The sequence below is a fragment of the Artemia franciscana genome, chromosome 13 (assembly GCF_032884065.1).
Source record: "Artemia franciscana chromosome 13, ASM3288406v1, whole genome shotgun sequence".
Taxonomy (NCBI): domain Eukaryota; kingdom Metazoa; phylum Arthropoda; class Branchiopoda; order Anostraca; family Artemiidae; genus Artemia; species Artemia franciscana.
The window spans coordinates 48,178,986-48,196,274 of record NC_088875.1 but is presented as its reverse complement, the minus strand read 5'-3'; the positions used below and the strand labels follow the sequence as shown (position 1 = coordinate 48,196,274).

Genomic DNA, 17,289 nt, shown 5'->3' with positions numbered 1-17,289 from the left:
ACGCTAAAGTATTTTTAGTAGTTTCAACTATTTATTCTACGACCTTTGTTTTTCAGAGGTCATTTTTGAGGAATTGAGACAAAATTTAAGCTTTTGGGTAAAGACCGAGGTATCGACGAGGGAAGAACCCCCTCATACACGCAATAAAACATACGAATATGAAAACATTTGTAAAAAAATTAAAAGTTCTAGGTGTTTTTTTAAGTAATCCAAAAATTGGAGGGCAACTAGGCCTCCTCCCTCGCTTTTTCTCATAATCTTTTGATTAATTGCAATTAATTAATACGAAAATTTCGTTTTAATTATTTATGTGCGAAGAGCCAAGATCAAAACATGCATTAACTCAAAAAAGTCCAGAAATTAAATAAAAAAAACAAAGTTTCTTTAAATGAAAGTAAGGAGCAACATTAAAACTATATGAAAGGGACGTTTCCTCCTCAACGGCCCGCTCTTTATGCTAAAGTTTCTTACTGTTTTAAAAATAGATTTAAGAGAAAGAGTCAAACTTTAGCATAAAGAGCGGGCCGTTGAGGAGGAAAAACCCCTTTTGTATACGGAGTAATTTCTGTTCGTTTTAAGTTCTAATGTTGCTCCTTACTTTCATTTCAAAAAAAAACTTTTTTTTTTATTTAATTCTTACTTGGAGCGGTTACAAAACATCCAAATAACGAACATTTGAGCATAGAAACATCTAGAAGATTTAATCGTGAAGAGAAGGGACAAAGGAATTGAAAGAATTAAACAACAAAGAAGAATAGAAGCAGATATTGAAGAGAACAGAATAAAATTGAGGTCCACAATAAAAGAAGAATGAAATCTCGAAAGGTAAAATTAAATAAGATATAAAGCAGCCTAAGAAAAAAATAACAAGGAATATTGCTCGAGAATTGCACAAATTCCGGAGAAAAACGGTAATTTTATCATTATTTCATCATCCTTTCAAATGAGGACAAGGGGGAGGTGGAAATTTTCCTTATTTTGGTAGTAGTAGTAGTAGTAGTAGTAGTAGACAGGTTTAATAGCAAAAACTTGACAGCTATCGCTGATTTGTGTTTCTTTACAACATATACAAAATCAAACTACACTTGTAAATATAAATCAAACTATAAATATTAACTCTTATTATACATTTTGACGAAAACCGGGACGAGGGAATTACCATATCGGTTTGTTCTTGCTTTAAAGGGAACTAACTTATCTTGCTTTCTCGTTCTTGATGGTAGAGGTTGATCCGGTAGAATGTCACGGTACTGAAGTTTAGAAAGCAAGTACTTTCCGAAACTCATTATCAGAGTTTCGTACTATCATTTAGTGAATACAGTATTAAAAATGAAGGAATTTGGGTGTCTAAATGGTTTTGAGGTACAGGGATTTCTTAAGTACACACAGGGGGAGGGCCATAGAAGGAATACCAATAAATTATCCCTTCCTACTACCGTAGTTTTGATAATCTGTTTTTCATATTTTTGCGAATTGAGGCTGCTATGATTGGATAGATTCAGATCCGTAGCTCCAGCATGTTTATTGGGGGTCTTTCCATTTCTTGATAAAGACCTTGAATGTAGAACCGAAATAATTGTAGGACTACTTGAATTATTATGTGTATAAAAGTTTTCTGTTTATTTTTCTTTCAACGTTCATTGTTTTTAACAATTCACTTTCAACATTATCATACCATGTAATTACAGCTAATCCAGTTAGATAGCTAGATATTTGGATTTATTTCAAATTCGGGGAATGTCAATTAGGGAGCCAAAGCTTAATCGGGGCCTCCTTCAACATTCATTCTTATCCACGCCTGAAGCTACCTAGTGCATAGCCCTTTGGAATGGGGACATAGTTATCAATAACAAAATGAACCTTTGGTAACATTTTAAACTTTAGTTACACATTTTTTTTTAAAAGCAGCACAGCAAAAGGTTGGCTTTATGTATTTGCTTCCCTTTCAGCTATATTGGCATTCAACATTTTTATGTTCGGACTGAAAGCAAAAAGGATTTATGACACCATAAAAAATGCCGCTAAACTACCATTTGGTGATAGAGAAATTTATACACACTGATATGGAACATAACAACGTACATCTCAACTCAACTACAACCCACTTTTAGCTCTAAGTCGCGGCTCCGGAGCCGTCAATGGTTCCATTTTCTTTTCAAAACTTCTAATGTACATGGAATTATCTAGTACATAACCCTTTGGAATGAAGACATGTTTACGAATTATAACCAAGAAAAGTAGGAGTTAACAATGACTTGAATTTTAAAACAAAACTAAATCAAGTCAGCCACAGAAGAAGCGGAAACAGGAAGTAGTGACTGACACAGATTGTGAACAAAACGTGCCTCTGAGTAAGAAAAATAACTTAAATCGTTTATTTCGTGTGCCGCAGACAGTTATATTATTAAATATTTTACTCTCATTTTGTTTTTCGTTTTTTTACGGGCAGCAATGAACAGGTTCTATACGCTATGCACAATTATAAGCTACAAAAACGGTTAATACCCTTCTTGTTTACATTAAAGTGTGCAGTAATAAATAAAGAAACTATTATTTAACCCAATGGTGTCACTAGGGGGATGATATAACTTTGGGTAGGGACGTCAATTGCGGGACCCCTCCCAGAATATGTTCTATCTTCCCTCCCCCTAGCTTTTTAAAAATTTCTCTTTTGGTATTTTCATTAAAGGGTTTTCTTTTGGTATTTTCTTTGAAAAAAATTGGCCCCACGTTAGATTTTGAAAAATAAATACTGCCCTCTCCTCCTCCTCTAATTTTCTTGAATTGACACGACTGATCAGGGGAAACAAGAAGGCTTTTTAAAAATATTGCTCAAAAAACGAAAATGAGAAATAGTTCTATTTATATTCTGATAAATAAAAACTCCTTATATTGCTTCCCCCCCAGGAAAATTTCCTAGCTGTACTCTGTTAATAATCAATTTCGTACTTTTTGCATCTATTTAAAACGACTCCTTATATGTTAAAAATGCAAAGGTGATTTAAGAAAAACAAATCAAAACTTTGAAAGTAAATCTGAATTTACTTACTTCCTATCAAGATCAGTACTTCTTCTCTTTCGAAAAAGCTGCTCAAAAGACTGCCTTTCGTCTGGAGCCATCAGTTCATCTGAATTTAAATTGCTAACCCTCCTCCCCAGTGTGCTCTCAGTAGCTGCTGCAGCTGCTCTGCTGCTTAGTTTCTGCCGCAGTCTGTCCAAGCCAGTCAAACGTCTCGTCGATTCGGGTTCAGAAGTAGATGGACGAGTATCAACAGGCACTACTTCAGAAACTGGAAGACGATTTAGAAGAGGAGCCATTGTCGGACGTGTTATAGGTCGCCAACCATCTGTTTCCATTTTCGGTGTGTTTTGAAATGAAGCCGGTGAGAATGTGGCAATCCTAGTTGAATGGGGCGTTAAAGATAGAAGCCCTCCAGGAATGTCATTGACTTCTTCCGGTACAACCTGAGAATTAATACTTGCGTCATATTCATCATAATACTCAGTCACTTCATACTCTTCTTCTTCTACAGCGTCCTCTCCATTTGTAACACTTTTAGAATCTTTAGGAGATTCTACTTCCTCTAAAGGAGAATAATTGTCCTCCTCTTCTTCCTCACTATTTTTCTCATTCTTGGAGTTACTAGGGGCCTCTTCTTCACTATCCTTGTCAAGCGATAATGAAGTAGCTGTCGAAGGAGCTGGACTGCTTTTCTCACTTCCAGTTTTGGAAGTACTTGTCAGTACTTTTTCCGTATTTGAAGGCACGGTTACAAGCAAAGTTGAGGAAGATACTGTGCTAGCGGGCAAACTGGATATTATAATAGGCTCTGTTTCGGCTTTAATTGAACTACTTCTTGGTGCTTCTCCAGTATTATCTCCCAAAGGAGTGATTGTACTGATTGTACCGCTTTTTGTATATGTTGATCCATTATTTTTATCACTTTCACTGCTATTAACAAATACGTCATCGTCACCCAAACCATCTTGGTCACTTTGACCAAGACTCCGGAAATTATCAGCTATATCACCTATACCCATTTCTTCAGTGGTTTGTTTTATATCTGTTGGGCTTTCAGTTGCGTTATTTGTAGCTGATTTGTTATCGATACTTGTTATTGTAGTGGTTTTGAGTGGTTCCTCGAAAGACCCTGTTGATCCTGATATTTCTGGGAACTTTCGACATGACTCATCCAAGTCAGCGGGACGCCACCCCAGTGCAACATAGCTTGTACCCTTAGCAATTAGAGCAAATTCAATTTCTTCGCCGTCTTTAATTGTACGCCAATAAAGAGTCAGGTCATCATGCAGCTTCCTCTTCTGATAAGCATCATGATCTATTCGTCCATTTTTTATTGGTGACTCTGAAAAAAAGGATGGATCAAAAGCTGAACTGTCGAAATGGTAGGTCCTGCTCTCAGATGACCGAAAAAAAGAAAAAGAAGAAAGAGGAGATTAGTGGGGTTTGTGGAAGAAGAAATGGAGTTTTTGACTATGGTAATTCTAATGCTGCATTTTTCGATCTGACGTCATTTATGTGGGTTTTCAGGATATTTTTCTAAATTCTCATAAATTTGTAAATTTATGAATTTTAATTCTCATGAATTTCTCAACAAAAGTTTAAAATGAACATTAATCACACCAATAGTTACCATTCCTTAATCAAGTTCAATTCTTCTTCACTTGGATTTTTTTTAAACATGTTTTTAAATTTTTGGTTACTAAAGGCTAGGGTCCGTTTTTTATCAGGCTGCTTTAAGGGATCAACCATGATCAAACGAATATTACAGACCATAAGAATTATGTTAATTGCCCAGAGGACCGTCCTTATTTGGGAATTGGCGGTAAATGCTTTCAGGAATAAAATGTTAACTTATCTTACCCCAGATCATAAGCTAGACGTAAATAACGACGAAGACCATACTGCCTTTCCATCACAAACACCAAAAACAAGAACAACAATAGGTAATTTTTTAAGACAGTGGGAAACAAATTAGAATGAATATTTCGGCCCTTAAGGGCCGTCCTCAGCAATACAAATAAGAAAAAACAACTTACAAGAGGATAAAATCAATAAAACTAAAATGAACGGTTTTTAAAAACAGTCCCAGCATCCTTAGTTCAGCGAAGTTCAACCAGGACTGATAAATAAATTGTTATGAAACAAGGCAATCCACTGAAATGAAAGAAAATGATTTAAAAACACGTTTTTAATGCCAGCCTAGCTTTTTTTGCTGCTGATCTTATAGGTCTATTTGTGACAGGTTCTGTGTTAATATCTATTGGTTTTTTATAATATTTCGTAAGGTCATTTTTAATTAAATTTGTGTATAGAGCATTCAGTGAATATTCTCCTAAATCCCTATTCAAGGAAATATTATTATTAATTCTTGCTAGTTTCTTTTTTTTTTACTTAAATTAGATTTCGCTTAAGATGGCTATCAAACAGTTCGTAGTAACGAACTGTAAGTAAGGAGTGACTCGGTCCAATAGTAACCGAAACTAAAAAATTGAATTTTTGATAACAGTAGATACGTCAAAAGAATTGGCTTTTGATCAGACCATGACATTCAGCATCTAAGAGAACCTTCTGTATATGTTTCAGGCTCCTATCTGCAAAAAAGTCGAATTTTGTATTTTGTTTTCTTCTTGTTTCCTGAAGAAAGATCATGTATCTGTGTTTATTTTTTTTTTTTTTACCCAATGGTGATCGTATCGAACAGATGACCCTAGAACCAAAAAGATTTGGAGGACAACTAACCCCCCTTCCACGGCATTTTTTCCTAAGTCATTCGATCAAAATTTTGAGAGAGCCATTTTGTTCAGCATAGTTAAAAGATCCAATAACTAAACTTCTGGGGATGACATGCCCCCCCCCACCACAGAACCCGTGTGAAAAGGGCTCTAAGTTATAAGATTTGCCTCTTGTTCATATAAAATATATTTTATTGGAAAGTATGCAGACGTTTTTCGGAAAGGGGGTTTCCACAGGGAGGATTTTTCGTGGGGAGTTAAGCTTCCGGAGGTGAATTTTCCAGGGGAAATTTTACACGGGGAATTTACCAGAATTCTTATAGGAAATTCTTTTTTACTTGTCTTACTTTCTTTTTGGCGAATACAAGTAGAAACGCTGTAGAAGAACTGCCTGGGGAACTTTCAACGGGGTCGGAGTTGTCTGGGTTATTTCTTCGTCGGGGGTGATTTTCCATGGGATAAATTTTCCATGGGGAAATTTCCCGTAGGTGATAGTTGCCGTTGGGAGAGGGGGTGATTTCCGAAAAAAAATTCACGGAAAATTTTTCAAATGAAATTAAGAATAATTTTCCAAGCGAATTGTCGAGAGAAAATTTTCTGGGGAGATTTTATGTAGAAGTATTTTTTTTGGGGGGGAGGAGAATTTTCCTTAGAGGGGAAAGGTGGATTTCCTGGCATTATTAGAAAAACGATCATAAATTAAATATAAAAATATGTTTTTTTAATTGAATGTAAGGAGCCACATTAAAACTTAAACGAACAGAAATTATTCCGTGTATGAGGGGGCTATCCCCTCCTCAATGTGCCACTTTTTATTCTAAAGTTTGACTTTTGTCCCAATTCTTTAAGAACGACTCCTGAAACAGAAGGCCCATTAGTTGGAATAAGAGGCTTTTTGAAGTACTAAAGAACTCTATCGTCAAGAGAGAGGGGGAACTCTATCGTCAAGAGCGAAAGTTTTTTACTGTTTTAAAAAGTCGAATTGAGAGAAAGAGTCAAACTGTAGCGTAAAGAGCGGGGCGTTGAGGAGGGAACAGCTCCTTTCATATACGGAGTAATTTCTGTTCGTTTTAAGTTTTAATATCGCTCCTTACTTTCAGTTAAAAAAAACTTGTTTTTCTATTTAATATTTCACAACGACTAAACTAAAGATAAGAATCTATAGCATGGGATTTTTGGTGATTAAACATGAGGAAAGAGGGAACTTACGTACTTAGTAATTTTGAAACTACCACCTAAGGGTCTTGAAAAGCCTTTTGAGCGCGAAGATTGCCTTGAGAGCCTTGCTGATGGTGCTTGCTGTTCTCACAGCAAGCTTGCTGTTCTGAACAGCAAGTGAGAACAGCAAGCTGTTCTCAGCTTGCTGTTCTATACATACTAGACTTGAAGTCTTTGCAGAAAGAGTGGCAGATGTTACTTGATGACAAGAAAGATGCGACTACTCTTGTTAATGTCGTGAAAGATGCAAAACTAAAATCCCCCTTGCTCTTTGGCATTACATACCACATTCCGGATGATGCCACGGGCACGGATCTGTGCACTATGATTGAGAATTGTTTGAAAGCAGAAAGGATACGAAACACTCGTTCGTATAAGTTGTTTTTCGAAAGTAAGACTGATCTTCTGAATGCTCTCGAAAATCCTTTGACCTTCGGCTATGAGAAACATTGAATTCTGGAGTAAAAATCTTTACCAATACAATGTTATAATTGACAACAGTACGGGCGTGCAGCTCAGACCTATAAAGACATTACTTGCTGTTGTCGCTGCGCAGATGATCACAAGAACTCAAGAGAGAACCCTTGTTCTAAGGGTGTAAAATTTGCATTTTGCAGTTCTGATGACCATCCCTGCTATACTATAAAATGCTCAGTAGCTAATGGGAAATAAATGGTAACTCATCAGCTAAAGGTGTGCCTGTGAAATATAAAAGGCAGTGTAATTGATAAACTGCCCTTTCTTGAAAGTGCTATGCTTGCTAAGTGTACTGTAAAATGCTGTAATGATGTGCTACAGGACATATGTTTACAGGACAGCTTCTTCTGTCTCTCTACTGAAATTACCTGACTTCATCCAATTATTTGCTGTGCCTGCTATCTCTTCGGGGAAAGGGCGGGGTTGCCATTCTTGTCAACTCTCATCTTACCACCCAGCTGATTGGTGAAGAGAAACATTACATAGCTGTGAAAATGGAGATACTTATGTGTTCTCCGTCTATCTTCCAACCGACTACCGCGATCTTGTCTGAGAAGAGTGATTTACTGCTGCATAAGCCAAACTAGCGCACTCTATCGGGGAATGTTTAGATAAGCATGGTAAAGATGATCGTTGTGGGAGACTTGAATTGGGATCTGAATGATAATGCTAACGCAAGGACTCAAATCCTTCTACCCGCTTTTGCTGATCTGCAACCTGTCTTGAATGATTTATTGCTCCTTCACCTATGTCCATAATTCAGGCTTTACTAGATCTTTGGATTTCTTTCTAGCTCTAGTGCACTCTGTCAGGGAATGTTTAGATAAGCATGGCCAGGTGATCGTTGTGGGAGGGTTTAATTGTGATCTGAATGATAATGCAAGGACTCAAATTATTCTACCCGATTTTGCTGATCTGCAGCCTGTCTTGAACGATTGCTCCTTTACCTATGTCCATAATTCAGTGTCTACCAGCTCTTTAGATTTCTTTCTCTTCTCTAACAATATAAAAGCGCTCGATAATTGTCACGTTAACACAAGCGTATCAATTTCTGATAATTTTCTCAGCATCTGCCCATTCGAAGTCACTTATGTTGAGAATAGGTCCCCAAGTAAAAGAAAATGTTAAAAGAAAGTCTGAATCGAACAAAATTGACTTAACAACATACTCAAGTGCTCTTGACAGTATTTTAACGAAACTTAAAATACCATTCCAGCTCCTTCAGCAGAATGCAGATATATTAGCTGGTGAAAAACAGATTCTGTTAAACATATACTGTTCTAAGCTTACCCACGCCATGCGATGCGCAGAAGCTACTGCTGTTCCTGAACGTGAAGTACGCGTTGCATCTGAAGTTCCTAGATGGTCTCTTAACCCTGAGCTTGTACGAGGAGCTTGTACGAGCATGTTTTATGAATACATTTGAAAAGCATAAATACGTCATATTTGCCTCATCAGTGGTTGTATCATTTTCAGTGTCTATGATGCATACAAAATGACATAAGAAACATGACTGAGAAGAAAAATCATGATTGACGTCATATTTATGAGTACATTTCAAGAGAAAAAATTATATCATATACGCCCCCCCCCCCGGAGTGAAAGTATTGTTTTTATATCCATGACGGATGCGAGATTACAAAAGGAATATAGCTAAGTATAAAATACCAAGTCTAATTAGCCTAGTCAATTTACAAAAGGCGTTTTAAGTAGTTTCATAATGCCTAGAGGTCAAATGAGCAGCCTAGACATTCAAACGTGACAAGAGCAATTTGAGCAGCTAAGGTAAAGGGCATTAAAAAAATGTCTAAAGTAATGATAAACAAAAATGAAGAACAAAAACTTGGTCAAACTAGACCATCAAACTTGACAAGACCAATCTGAGCAGCTAAAGTAAAGGATATTAAAAACATGTCTGAAGTAACGATAAACAAAAATGAAGGACAAGCATATACAGTCAAAATAATTCCGTCAGCAACAGTTTCCATGGGTCAAAAACAAAAGTAAAGAACCAAGAAACATATGGTTCGAAGATAAGCGGCAGCAAGAATTAAAACTATTCAGAACAAAAGCGAAGAACAAAGAAATATGCGACTAAAAGATCAAGGCGACTAAATATGCGACTAAAAAATATGCGACTAAAGATCGAGAACAAGGAAATATGCGATTAAAAGATAAGCAGCAGTGAGAAAGACAAGCAATCACGAGAAGGGAGTATAGGAACGTGTCAATAATGGAGTGAAAACAAAGAATTGCGTGTTTGGAAGACAAAACCCTCCAATGTTTCTATGTGTTCCCTGGGAAGCCTTTCATTTTCCCTAGGAAAAAGTAGCAAACAAAGCTGACTCATTTGGAGTTTGCTACCTACAACGAGAATCAATATATACCAGCCTACCCCATGCCGAGTGCCGGGGTCTGGCTTTGAAATCGGCTACATGTTTTTTTCTTTTTTTTTAACTGGCATATTGACATTTCTGGCCACTAAAACGATCTAAACAGGACACAACTTCAAGGAAGAATTTGTATTTTGCCATGATGGTTGTATCAAACCTATGGTGACACCACGACATCAAGAAGAGGCTTAAATTTCTGCTGTTACAAGATAAGTGACAATGAGAATTCATATCAACAAGCCTGTCTCGTAGCCATGCCGGCGAAGCCCTGGTCCGCGTTTGAATTAGATCTCTCAGCAATTTATATTGGATGTCACCAATAAAAAAAATTAATATAGGCCTACCACCGAAATGTCACATAGAAAATAAAAATAGGAAAATTTCACCAATTGTGCTTACATTCACTTATTCCTGTTATTCAAATGCTAGTACAAGGTGATAATTTTCGTAAATGACGACATAAGACTCCCTTTCTACTATGCACCCCCCTAGAAAACACTGCCATGAAAGTTCAATAATTCGTTGTATAGTAAGAGTTTGAAAAGTTCTTTGTAAAACAAGAGCTAAGAGCTCATATGCACTTGAGACGAGGTCGGAAGAGCTAAGAGCCAAGAGCTCTATGGCATGAGCTCTAGTAAAATTCTAAGAATCAATAGATTGATTTAAAAGGAGAATCAGAGGCTTAATGTCGGTCGGGATTTAAAATAAGAGCTCTGAGACACGAGATTCTTCTAAATATCAAAAATAATTAAGATCCAATCACCCACTCAATTAAAAATCCCTCATTTTTTCTAATTTTTCCTCTCCCTTCAGTCCCCAAGATGGTCGAATCGGGGAAAACGACTTTATCAATTCAATTTTATGCAGGTCCCTGACACGCCGACCAATTTTCATCATCCTAGCCCGTCCAGAAGCCCCAAACTGGGCCACAGCACTGGACCCCCCCTCGCCCCAACTCCCTCAAAGAGAGCGGACCCGTTCTAATTATGTCAATTGCGTATCTAGAACTTGTGCTTATTCTTCCCATCAAGTTTTCCCCCTCCAACCCTCGGATCGGATTCAAATTGAAAATAGAGCACCTGAGATATAAGATACTTCTATTTATCAAGCTTCATTAAGATCTGACCACCCATTCGTAAGATTAATATACCTCAATTTTCACGTTTTCCAAGATTTCCAGTCTCCCCCTCCAACTCCCCCAATGTCACCGGATCCGGTCGGGATTTAAAATGAGAGCTTTGAAGCACAAGATCCTTCTAAATATCAAATTTCATTAAGATCTGATCACCCGTTCGTAAGTTACAAATACCTCATTTTTTCTAATTTTCCCAAATTACTTCTAATTTTCCTTCTAAATGTGAAATTTCTTTAAGATCCGATCACTCATTCGTAAGTTAAAAATGCCTCATTTTTTCTAATTTTCCTGAATTACCCCCCCCCCCCAACTCCCCCAAAGAGAGCGGATCCGTTCTGGTTACGTCAATCACGTATCTAGGACTTGTGCTTATTTTTCCCACCAATCCCTCCACTCTAAGTGTTTTCCAAGATTTTTGGTTTCCCCCTCCAACTCCCTCCGATGTCACCGGATCCGGTCGGGATTTGAAATAAGAGCTCTGAGACACCGTATCCTTCTAAATATCAAATTTCATTAAGATCCGATAACCCGTTCGTAAGTTAAAAATACCTCATTTTTTCTAATTTTTCTGAATTAACCGTCTCCCTATCCCCCCCCAGATGGTCGAATCGGAAAAAAGACTATTTCTAATTTAATCTAGTCTGGTCCCTGGTATGCCTGCCAAATTGCAGCGTCCTAGCTTATCTGGAAGGGCCTAAACTAGCAAAACCGGGCCGACGGACCGACATGCAGACAGATCGACAGACAGACAGACCGACAGAATTTGCGATCGCTCTATGTCACTTGGCAAATACCAACCATAAAAAAGTGTTGGTAAAAGCATTAATTTCTGTTTAACACTAGAATGATCATTCCTAACAGAAGTTTAATCGTAGCTAGATGTGTTTGAACCTGAAGTCATATCTCTACAGAACATGCAATTCACTGGGGGGGGGATATTCTTAAAACATGAAAATTAACCAGATAGCACTGGATATCTAAAAAATTTATTAGAAAACAGTAAAATCCTGATAGTCGGATGAGGCCATAGACCTGAAAGCTGCAACCCCCCTGCGTTTGTCTTCTGATAAGACTCGGCCAAGTGAAATCAAAATCAATGACCAACTAATACTTCTTTTTAGTGCTGGGCCATATATGGGCCCTCCCCATATAGTTGCAGCTGGACTGACTTTAGGGTTTAACACGTCACTAACTTTGCCAACTTTGCTTTGTTACAAGTGGAACACTATTGTTCAAAGATGGACAAGGTCAGATCATTTCATCGTAAACAAGGAGCTATTTAACATACCCTATCAGGAAAGGGGACGAGGTCCCACTTCCCCAATTTATCAAAAGGACCTCCTGGTAGGATCGGATAATTGTGTCTAAATACGCACTTTCTAACAACTATGACCCCACCCCCTTCCCTGTATATATTTTCAAACCCTCTCCTTGAAGATCGAACACGCGGAATGAACTATATATTGTTTTTCCCCAGTTGCTTTAGTTGTGATCACATTAAATAGGGGGCCGGAGAATCATAAAAATAATGATCATAACTAAATCATTTATTTTTAAGAAAATTTTCCCTCAAAAGGTATAAAACATACCCTAACAATGTCCCTTAGGGTATATCAAGAAGAGAAATGGAGCAAAATAATAGGAATGATAATTGAGCCATTTTTGTCCTCTACAAAAAAAAGACGAAAGTTACATTAACAGCAAATAACAATAATAAGGAGTACATCGATTGCAAAAACAATCTTCCCTTGTTGACTCTGATAACAACAACGGATTCGTCATTAATATTATAGCTAAGCTATGTAATGTTTAATTATTGAAAACGTTTTTCACTTCGAAAAGTTTATAGTAAGTGAAAGTAAGTGAATAAAATACACATAGTAAAATTTATTTATAATTATTAACACATAGTAATTTTTTTAATTATTTATACACATATAGTAAGTGAAAATTTATACACATGGTTTTAGAAAAATACAAAATAAACAAAGACTAAGGAACACCAAAAAACGGAAAACATGAGGCTCTGATAACAAGCGCAACTGATGAAGACCCTATCCGCACCGTAAATACCAGAACCCATTTGTGAAGGCCTAAGACCAGAACGAGCGGAGGGGGTAAACAAAAAGCTGGCGAAGCCATTTCTTTTGCTACTGTACATATAAGTAGCAATGTAACTTTAGAAGCTAGGGGGCATAGCCCCAACTCTCAGTCCTTAATTACTAATGACTTAAACTCATTTGCAATAAATTCAAGAGCGACTACCTCGCAAGCTCTACTCTTTAACTATTTAAACTCTTTTAAGAATAACTCCAGTTTCAGCAGTCTTCACAGGTCTCGTAGGTAGAAGAAATGCCCGCATATAATCAAGTACTCTTAAACATTAATCAATAGCAAATTTCTTTTTGATGGGCATTTTGTAATACTGTTACATCTTTATCCATTGGATTAATCGATTTACCGCTACGCATGCGTTCATTGGAGTAGACTTAATCATGTATACTAAACATGCCACATGGTTACTATGGTAACATGACTTTGTTTGCCAATTTTCTTGGGCCATTTTCTATTTAAGCCTTTTACATCAAAAAAAAAATAATTAACAACTAAAATGTGCTCGTTATCGCCTTGGAACGTTTTTGTAGCCAGATATTTGTTCCCTATCATTGTCACGAGACAATTGCTAAAAAAAATTGTGCTGCTATCCAAGCACATACGAATGAGTTTATTTAGAGGGAAAAAGTTCCTGGGGGTGCGGGAAACGAAAAACACAAACGAATTATACGAGAAATGAATGAAACTACGTAAATTTATTGAGGATTCGCTGACGGGAAATAGGTCCGATTGGTTTACCGGAACTTGCATATCTCCTACTCACTGGTGGATACACGGAGCGGGGAAATCCCCCAAACATTTTTTTGGCGCCCTCATTCCGTGTTTTTTCCGTTTTTCACTCTTTTTTTAAACAAATTTGTCAGTTTGATCAATTATTGGCACCCTTGTCACATTGACCCCCAAGATTTTACACTTGATCCACCTTTGCTCCCCCCCCCCCCAAGATTTTTTATGGCACCCTCATTCCGTGTTTTTTTCTGCTTTTTGCTCTTTTTTAAACGAATTTGTCAATTTGATCAACGATTGGCACCCTTGTCAAATTAGCCCCCCGGATTTTACTCTTGATCCGCCTTTGCCTTCCCCCAAGATTTATGGCACCCTCATTTCGTGTTTTTTCTTCTTTTTTTCCTTTTTTAAACAAATTTGTCATTTTGATCAAGTATTTGCACCCTTTTCACACTGGTCCCCAAGATTTTAATCTTGATCCACCTTTGCCTTCCCCCAAGATTTTTTATGGCAGCCGCATTTCGTGTTTTTTTCAGTTTTTTACTTTTTCTTACACGAATTAGTCAATTTGATCAATTATTGGCACCCTTGTCATATTGCCCCCTCAACATTTTATTCCTGATCCACCTACGCTCATACTATTTATAATCGTTGATAATGTGTCTAAAGGAACCCAAAAACCTACTTTAAAATGTCGAAGAAGATAATCTAGTTGTTAGTCATGGAAATCCTCTACCTGACGAACACTAATAATAACACGGTATAGTGCTCATGTCATGGGATGTGTGCCACCAGAGAGGATCCGAGGCGTTACATCCTATACTGGGAAACATATAAATATTTTCAAATGTATGAAAAGAGTAAAATGGAAAATACTTCCATTAAATCCTGTTTAAAAGACAAATTTTGGTAACACTACTCACCTCCCCCCGAAAATTCTTTTTGGCGGGGCTCTTGTTTAATGGCCATCACAGCACTTGCTGTGATATCTGTAATGCTGTGATTGTCGTGTAATATCTATTAGGAGATCTAAAACAAAGAGGATATTCTTGCAGAATTGCCGCGGATACAAGTTTTGAATATTCGCATTCTTGTGCTTATCAAACAAACTTGCAGGGCATCTAAAAGTAAACATCTTAAAAATAATGCACCGGGCATTGAAAGTCGGGTCTGTGAAAGTCGGAAGTGCACATGCCCACTCGAGGGGGCATGAGCAAAATTTCGAATTGCTACTATAATAAGGTGGAATCTACAAAGAACATTTTAAACCGGTCAATTTGTGGATTCTCAGTTCTACCAGCACAAGAAAGACCGGAGAAGAGAGGAAAGGAAGATAATATTCAATTTTGCCACTAACCTGTAGCGAAAGTGAAGTGGGTATGCTTGCATTGGGTAATGCGCCTGGGTACAGCACACTTGAGAATGTTGTAAGTTAAATTAGCTTCCAAAAGATAATTTAGTTTTCAACGGCGAAACTAATTTTTACCCATTTTGTGTTATTAATACCTAGTCTTAGGAAAACTTCATAACCGCATACAGAGTTAAAAGACAATCATGCTGAAATACATAGAAAAGGTCAAGGTTAAATTTTCACAAACTCAACTGAAATCAAAAGTAAATTCTTGAAGATAATAAGAAAACCAAACCTTTCCTTACCTTTTCGTGAAGCAACGAATTGTATAATAAACGACAGTATAGTTTTAGTAGCTTAAATTGGACTGTCTAAAGGGGAAAAAAATCAAAACTTGGCTCAATGAAAAGAAAGGACAAAAATGAAAATAAAAATAAAGGCAGATGGAAATTTGATCCTAATGGGATTTATAATAAAAATTAATTATTTTCATAAAAGTTTTAGTAATTTAATAAGTTATGGATTCAAAACTTCATAAGGTTCTACGCTCGTCCTTTTATACATTTTAAAATTTAACACCTGCTAATATGTCAGCCTTTTAGGGGATGCGCATTATCTACTATTTCGTAGCAAATTTAACGGTCAGTACCCTTTTCATGTCCAAATTAAGGATTCAAAAAGCGATTAATATAAATGTAATATTTTTCAGATCGTCTTAATAGTCCAGCATAATCTTACATCACAGTTGCCATCTCTTGGCATTTTCCCAGAAATCTTGGTATCTTAGTTCTGGCTAAAGTATGTGTATACATAGTTATCCTAAAAGTTAAAATTAATCATATCTGTTATTATTGGTTAAATACCTTGGATTTTTCATATCTAGCGATGGTTTTTTATATCAGTGAACCTTGCTATTTTACCGAACTCTCTGTGGCGGCCGAGGTGCAGACACAGTAACCAAGCATTGGGAAGGGGACGGATAAGGGCTCCAAAACAACATTTCCCAAGGAAACAGGCCTGAAGCAATTTCCTCGGGTTAGGGGAGGGGGTAAGGTTTAGAAAAGGTTTTTTTCACTGGAGGCTTATGTTTTCTCAATATCAAACCTTTTCTTCTTTTTTATTATTTATCAGCCCCAGGGAGATGCTTTAATGCGCCTAACAAGCACAAAAGTCCGAAAATTGGCTCTTTTTATGGTAATTTGTTTTTAGATTTTTTAAGAACAGAAACGGCTTCTGTATTTACGGATAAGTAAGACTTATTCTTGAATATATTTAGGCAGAAAAAGTCCTAAAATATTCCATTGTGACCCAACTCATCCACAGATTAATCTTTGCGGAATCTTTGCGGATTTATCGGAATCTTTGCGGATATGCGGAATGCTTCTAAACTATGAAAAGTACTTACTACTAGCACATCCTGGACCAAACCATCCTGCTTCACAATAGCATTGTTTTCCTGGTGAAGTAGTCGATTCAATTTCAATACACTTTCCGTGACTTCCACAGTCCCGGTCGTCGATGCATTCTTCTTTATTTTGACATCTTGGACCCGAATAAAGTCGGTCACATCGGCAGATTAATGGACGACCAGGTAATATCCTTCCATGGCCAGAACAATCTTCCCTGTATTCCTGTCCTTAAAAGAGAAAAAAACAGCTACTAACATAGAAGGACACCGAGGGGTGGCGAAAACTGGGCATACAATTTGGTGCGTGCTGCGCTTGGTGGAAGTGCAACCTATTATGTGCAAGGAGACCTGATTTGGCAGAAGTGTGACTACACGCAAAACTGAAAAGTCAAACGCGGTAGAAAAGTGGCACTTGGAGATGTGCACCAAGTGGCGCCATGGCGGAGAGACGGTAAACTGCTTGCGATGTACTAGTTGAAAGAGAGACAAACTCGAGCTTGAAGACTTTAAAATCTGACCTTTATTTTATTTTATTTTTGGTTAGGCAACTGAGAACGGGGTTCCAAAACAGAAAAAAGTAGCCATTAAGAACTGGTTAGAGTCCTAGATGCCTGGTTAATTATGATTACCTTTTATAACTGAAAAACACATATTTTGCTTATAAAACAATGTGTAGTAATCTCAGAAGGAATATTTCGTGCATGAAATATGT

General features: G+C 37.1%; 1 protein-coding gene across 2 annotated transcripts in view; it reads right to left on the bottom strand.

Annotated features, from left to right (window-relative positions):
• Positions 1 to 17,289, bottom strand: part of LOC136035028 (uncharacterized) — a 121,928-nt gene that overhangs the window by 60,728 nt on the left and 43,911 nt on the right. For both annotated transcript variants that reach the window (XM_065716620.1, XM_065716619.1), the window contains exons 6-7: positions 16,575 to 16,805; positions 3,050 to 4,364 (exon numbers count right to left, since the gene is read on the bottom strand). In XM_065716620.1, the coding sequence (XP_065572692.1) occupies positions 3,050 to 4,364; positions 16,575 to 16,805 (1,546 nt within the window). The remainder of the gene's footprint in view (positions 1 to 3,049; positions 4,365 to 16,574; positions 16,806 to 17,289) is intronic.